At 45.2% G+C, this 7,419-nt stretch overlaps 1 protein-coding gene across 1 annotated transcript; it reads right to left on the bottom strand.

Annotated features, from left to right (window-relative positions):
- Positions 1-2,008: 2,008 nt before the first annotated feature.
- On the bottom strand, positions 2,009-5,698 carry lim2.1 (lens intrinsic membrane protein 2.1). Its single transcript, XM_068331880.1, has 5 exons — positions 5,562-5,698; positions 4,144-4,325; positions 3,346-3,495; positions 2,851-2,985; positions 2,009-2,146 (listed from the first exon to the last, which is right to left on the bottom strand). Exons 2-5 carry the CDS (start codon positions 4,316-4,318, stop codon positions 2,085-2,087), a joined length of 522 nt encoding a protein of 173 aa, XP_068187981.1. The 5' UTR covers positions 4,319-4,325; positions 5,562-5,698; the 3' UTR covers positions 2,009-2,084.
- Between the last annotated feature and the right edge of the window lie 1,721 nt (positions 5,699-7,419).

Raw genomic sequence — 7,419 nt, 5'->3', positions numbered from 1 at the left:
CTTCCAAGGAGGGTGGATGAAGATGGAGGGATGAAGGAGGGGGGATGAAGATGGAGGGATGAAGGAGGGTGGATGAAGATGGAGGGATGAAGGAGGGTGGATGAAGATGGAGGGATGAAGGAGGGGGGATGGAGATGGAGGGATGAAGGAGGGTGGATGAAGATGGAGGGATGAAGGAGGGGGGATGAAGATGGAGGGATGAAGGAGGGGGGATGAAGATGGAGGGATGAAGGAGGGTGGATGAAGATGGAGGGATGAAGGAGGGTGGATGAAGATGGAGGGATGAAGGAGGGGGGATGAAGATGGAGGGATGAAGGAGGGTGGATGGAGATGGAGGGATGAAGGAGGGTGGATGGAGATGGAGGGATGAAGGAGGGTGGATGGAGATGGAGGGATGAAGGAGGGTGGATGGAGATGGAGGGATGAAGGAGGGTGGATGGAGATGGAGGGATGAAGGAGGGTGGATGGAGATGGAGGGATGAAGGAGGGTGGATGGAGATGGAGGGATGAAGGAGGGTGGATGGAGATGGAGGGATGAAGGAGGGGGGAACAGCCGCACCTGTTTGCCCCTCCGTCCGTTTCCTGGAGCGCTCCGGGGTAACAGGCTGCTTTTAGGGCAACAAACGGAGGTGAAACCGTCTCCAGGCGCGTTAATCAGCTTTTTGGGTCCATTTCATTAAGACCGACTCCGAGCCGAGAGGGCGCGTCCCCGCGTTAAGCAGCGCGTCCCCGCGTTAAGCGGCGCGTCCCCACGTTAAACGGCGCGTCCCCGCGTTAAGCGGCGCGTCCCCGCGTTAAGCGGCGCGTCCCCGCGTTAAGATCGGAGCTAATATCAGGTTGTGTCTTTCAGAAAGAGATCAATAACACAGAGGAACACGGCAGGGACTAGGCTGTGGTCCTGGGGGGCTCCTCCAGCCTGCAGGAACATCACAGGTTCATTTTCTTCTGGAGCGACGCACAAAAACTTTGCAGTAAATTTACTATAAAGTTAAAGTCGGTGTAAACCCCAGAATTTAATGATTCCTTTGTAGACAAATCTAAAATAGACTTTTACACACGGAGGCCTTCAAGGAGCTCCTGATCATTCACACACAGAAGCTTCTCTCTGTGGGTCCACACACACACACACACACACACACACACACACACACACACACACACACACACACACACACACACACACACACACACACACACACACACACACACACACACACACACACACACACACACACACACACACACACACACACACACACGGCCCTCTGGTTGGTGGAGCTGAACTGGATGCTGGGCCGCTCTGGTTTCACCTCCCATCATGCCCTTCAGTTTGCATTTATGTTACATTACATTCCTGTTAATAATATATATTTAGCATAAAAATACTACTACTACTACTACTACTACTACTACTACTCTCAAAGTGCTGTAATCATTCCTGCTGTTTATTATGCCACCGTTTACAGCAGCTCACCTCATGATAAATAAGAATATTTCTGCATTAGTGTAGATTTGTTTTAGTGCAGCCAACCTGATGGTTCATTGTGTTACATGCAGTAAATGTTCTTAACTGAATGGACGTCGGTTATTTCCTGCTTCAGGTCCAGCCTGCCGCTTCCTAACAGCTGCTGCTTTATGCACGAGCACGGCTTCACTTTGTGTGCTCACAACAATATCTGGTTAGACTTTTCTATTAAACACCAAATTAGACATTTTTATAATCCTTCATGAAAAGTCTTTTCAATTAATATCCCCCTTCATGTAGATCCAGCTTCACACAACTGCATATAGATTCTTTGATCTGGGTTTCAGGGAATGATTTTGAAAATAGTCCACTGTGCCTCGGGATTATTGGATAGATTAATTTCTCAACAGCTATAAAACTATGAAGGTTAAGACTTCAAACTGAGTTTACTTGAGTGTGACCAAAGCACTGCAAAACACAAAGAAATGAAGTGAACACACACAGCGTCTGTGGAAAAGAAGCCATAAATCCACCCACGCTTATACTGAAATTATGTGAACTTTAATGCAGCAGTTATCATGATGACGATCCGTGGCTTATTCCTGGTGACGGTGACACGCTAGTGAGAGCCAACAGTCCTGGGGCATTCATGCATCCGGTAGGCACACACAAAGAAAATACCTGAAAGAGACAGTGGACACACACACACACACACACACACACACACACACACACACACACACACACACACACACACACACACACACACACACACACACACACACACAAACACACGCACACGCACACACCCACACCCACATTTTAAATAAAGTGTGTGTGTGTGTGTGTGTGTATCATTCTAAACATAAACAGCCCCTAAATTTTGAGATGCTCGTTTAATTCGGCTTTTGAGGGTCAAACAAAATAATTTCTGAGCAGATTTCTTTAAACTTAATGGATGCTTATCTAAAGTTAAACTGATCGTAGGGTAAATGTTAATATAACGTCTGTGCATCACGTCATGAAAGCACCATAAAACCCCAAAGGGTTATGGGTCCATACGGTCAGCGGTCCTTGTTTTCTTTATCACACATCCACTCCTATTAATATTATTAAGTAAGAATCCAGTTATGCCAAACTCTGAATTTATGGATTTAAGAAATGTTGTGTAAATTCATTTGAGATTTTCAAGGTTTTGCCTGACATGATTTCTTAAAACGGTTCTCCAGATATTCATTTGATCACTGAGTGCATTAGTAACTGATCCATGAACACACAGTTAAAGTGGAGAATAATGACAGACAAAAGTCACTGAATTCACTCTGAACACGACATGGATTTCTTCTACTCATTATTATTCATAAATGTGATCCGACTGTGTTTACCTGAGAAGAAGGTGAGCGCCACAGACACCCAGCCAATGATAAAGGACCAGGAGAACCTCCAGTTTCCATAACGCTTCCCATAATAGTTCATGGTGACACCAGTGTACACGGCCATCGCCACAAACACCAGAAAGCCTGAGGAAGAGGAAACGTGAGGCAATGTTCCTTAAATGTTTGACAAACTTACAGCCATTATGGAAAACATCACATCATCAAAGAAATGTATTTTGGAGGTATTTACTTTTACATTTCAATTTTAATCAACTATAAACTATTCAGAACCAATAATTAAAAGAAGTTGTAATGGATTATCTCTGCCATGAAGGAAGAAACACACAACCTGCAGCTGTCAGGAAGAACAATTAAGAAATCATTACTTCATAATTAGAATCATGATTATTATTATTTTTCAAAGTCTCAATCGTTGAACACAATCTGTGAAGGAAGAATCAAATCTGAGTTACAGATGAAAGTGATCAATGGAGCTGAACTCACAGGAGATGAAGAACAGAATTCCTGCAGCGAAGGTTTTGTCAAACCTGTCGAAGGAGGAGTAATGGATGAAGGCCATGATGCCGATGATGATGCCCACGAAACACGCCATGAGGGACAGGATCATGAGGGCGCGGGTGGCATCTAGATGGGCTGTGGACAAGGTCAAAGGTCAATCACGTGTCAGGTTAGGATGTGTCCACACTGGGAAAAGATCTGACCAGAATGACAACGAGGCAGTTTGTGTCACGTTAGCGAGATAGCATGACAGAGAGGTAAAATAAAAATACTAATCCCATGAACTGAATATACAGATGCGTACCCCCCCACAAGAAACAGCTGCATTGATGCAAGACAGTAAGAGTAAGAGTAAAAACATAATTAGATTTTTACTTTCACCACATTAATTCAGAACATCAATTGTTCCGTTCTTTTTTCCCTTTTTACCAAAATCTCAGCTCAACTTTACGATGAAAAAGGTGAACATGTGAAAGCCAGTGGGCAGGAGGGCCTTCTGACACAACAACTACCATAATATTTATACATCCATCTATACCTATATCTATCTATATATATTTTGTTTAATTATTTTTTAATTTTTTTAAATTAAATTATATATATAATATTAAATATATAATTATTTTATATTAATAATTTAATATAACCATATTTATTTAGAAATGTCCTAAAGTGTAAACACAGACGTGTTCTATTTGTGTCACTAACAAACAATGGAGTTCTTGTCTCCGCCCACTGAGCTGCTCTCAGCCAATGACAGGTCAGGACTGGTGCTCCACCCACCGATGCTCTGGCCGTGGGGGAGGCATTTCCCTGGTGTACAGTAGCGCCACAGCCCCTGGTGCGTGGAGCCCCCGCTCTGCCGGTACTGCATCCAATAATCTGTTGCTGTGGAAACGATCAGGAGGATGTTCCCCACGCCGGCACAAAGCAGCCCTCCACCCATGAAGCTGTACATCCTGCACCTGCAAACACACACACACACGCAGAGGAACATAAGGTCACTTAGCATCAGAGATCAGTGGCGCCCCCCCCCTCGGTGTTCCTCTCTCAGACACAGAGGGTCTAAGTGTCAGTAATTGCGTTGTAATGAACACATTATTTCCCCTGGATTGAGCCGTGGGGTCGCCCGTGTCTGCTGCTGCACTTTGTTCTCCAGGAGATCAGTCCCTGAAGATGGGTTTACATACCCCCCCACCAAGAGCACAGACAAAAACACTCTCACACTCACACACACACACACACACACACACACACACACACACACACACACACACACACACACACACACACACACACACACACACACACACACACACACACACACACACACACACACACACACACACACACACACGCCCTGTAAGTCAGCCATGCTTTGATACTTGATGCATCTATCGCTCATTGTTCCCCCCCACCTGGATGCAGTTTTCTGCAGACACCCCCTCTTTTCATACAGACAGCCAATGGTTTTATTTTTGGTGGGGGGTAATTAATAGACACATCTTCTTGTGTCTGAAATCTGAATGGGACCCTAAAGAGTTCTGTTTCTGTCTGTTTGGAGCCCCATCAGCTGCTGGGGGGCCGAAACACTGGAATGACCCGGACACAAGTTGACAACCAGTGTTCAATGCACAACTCATGATAGGTGTGAGTGTGTGTGTGCACGAGTGTGTGTCTGTCTTTTATGCGGCTCCACGCTGCACTGGCGTTGCACCCAGAGTGTACCCTGCCCCACGGCCCCAGTCTGGTGGGACAGGCTCCAGCAACCCCCCCGGCCAGCAACGGTGGAAGAGGTGAGTTTTGAAGATGAATGAATGAATGAATGAATGAATGATTCCACTAAAACATTCTCAACAGGAAGTTGTACGGTTTGAGTTCAGTGGATAGATGTTAGCATCAAAGAAAATCCTCATGACCGTAGAATAATTTAATTTCTTTTACCATCTAGTGCTAAACTAGATGTTTAACAGAAACCTGGAGAGTTTGAATCCTTTTCCTGTCCCCAGTTTTATTTGTTATTTAGCTGATCATCAGCTGATGCATTTTGATCCATAAAACATTAGAATGAGTGTTTACATGAAACATCGTAAAAGAAAAAGGTGAGAAGAAACCGTTTCTTCTGTCTCTACCTGTGGAAGCAGCTCAGCTAACATCTAAAAGACAAATATCCAAACAAATATAAAACCATGTTATCTTACCTGAATTCTGCCCTTTGTCAAGAAAATAAAACAAGATCCTATGACGCCCAACAGTACTACCTAAATAGTACTAATGTTTTAGGTGTGATGGGGAAACTCAGGCTACGACAACACGACGTCTGTCGGGTCAGGCAGCGTCCAATCACAAGCCAGTTCTGTTGTTCTGGAATCTGCTGACAGAACACAAACGACTAAGCTCGGCGAGTCAAAGCCATAATGATGACTCTGAGGTTCTGATTGAATGTTGACTCCCAAACGGCCTCAGTGGAGGGCGGGGGGGTGTTTCAGCTCCGAGTCAGATTTTTATCCATTTATAAGGTAGAAAAACTGAGACTCTTGTGTTTCATTCTGTATCGCATCAGAATCTACACTCAGTTCATGTGTTTAAGTGTGTCTGTGTGTGTGTGTGTGTGTGTGTGTGTGTGTGTGTGTGTGTGTGTGTGTGTGTGTGTGTGTGTGTGTGTGTGTGTGTCATAACTTGGATGTTCACTACCCCATTTCCAGTCAGAATGCAGCAAGACAAAAAAAATCAACCAACCAACCAACCAACCAGCCAACCAGCCAACCAACCAACCAACCAACCAACCAACCAACCAACCAACCAATCAATCAATCAACCTTTATTTATAAAGGCCTAATCACATCAGCAGACATTTCAAAGCCTGACAGACAAACCGACTGCGCCTCCAGAGCTGACGCACACACACAGCGCTGGTATCTTATAGATCATGAGTTGGCCTCCTAAGGCCTTCTAGCTGGCCTCACGTTCACCTGACACGTACCTGTCCTGTGACTGGATACTCACTCTGAGAAGACACTACACAGACGCTACGCAGATGCTATGCAGATGCTACGCAGATGCTATGCAGATGCTACGCAGATGCTATGCAGACGCACACTTGAAGTTAAGCTCGTGTGAGACGAGGGTCCGATGCCTGTTCTAGTTAACCTGTTCTACTTAACCTGTTCTAGTTAACCTGTTCTAGTTAACCTGCTCTAGCTAGCTTGTTCTAGCTAACCTGTTGTAGCTAACCTGTTGTAGCTAACCTGTTCTAGCTAACCTGTTCTAGCTAACCTGTTCTAGCTAACCTGTTCTAGTTACAGTATTTTCCATACTATGAGGCGCATCTAAATGCCTATCATTCTCTCATAATCCCGTAGTGCGGTTTATAATCCGGTGCGTTTTATATATGGATTAATATTAATATTGGTTAAAAACATGATCGCTGAAAAAAAGCCGGCTGTCTGGCCGCCAGTCGTGCCGCACTCCGCCACCAGGGGCACCCTCACAAGGCACCCTCACAAGGCACTCGGGCCCACGCCCCCTAACAACGGTAGTCAAGGGGCGTCGCCAAAGTGCCGAGCTGCTGTCTCACTGAGCTGCTGTCTGACGTCAGAGCAGCGGAGAACCCCTGAAACTTCAAGAACAGTCACTGCTAGACAAAGGTGTCTGGTGTGATGCATTGATTTGCAGTTCATACCTGAAACAACACGTTACGGGGGGGGGGGGGGGGCATTCAGGTTGTGTGTTCTGTCTGCAGCGACGTGCGGTGAGACACGGCGGTGAGACACCGACGTTAAAGTCAGTTCTAGGAGTGAAACAGCGTCACGTTTGACAGTAAATTATCAGCCTGACATTAAAAACTAGTTAAAAATTGTTTAGGACACACAGCAGCAAATAGCTGCACCTCAGCTCCGACTGGACTACCGATCGATCGAAACAATATTCAATTAATGAAGATGAACGTCGGAGCTTAAATATCTGCTTCGAACTTCAGATCAGGAAATAATCCGCTCTGTTGGCACTGACTGCACTCGTGATGAATTTAACCAGTTTCCAATGTCGGGTTTTTTAATA

Source organism: Antennarius striatus, chromosome 13, assembly GCF_040054535.1.
Source record: "Antennarius striatus isolate MH-2024 chromosome 13, ASM4005453v1, whole genome shotgun sequence".
Taxonomy (NCBI): domain Eukaryota; kingdom Metazoa; phylum Chordata; class Actinopteri; order Lophiiformes; family Antennariidae; genus Antennarius; species Antennarius striatus.
Note: the sequence above shows the minus strand (reverse complement) of the source record. Positions and strands in the feature narration are given on the sequence as shown.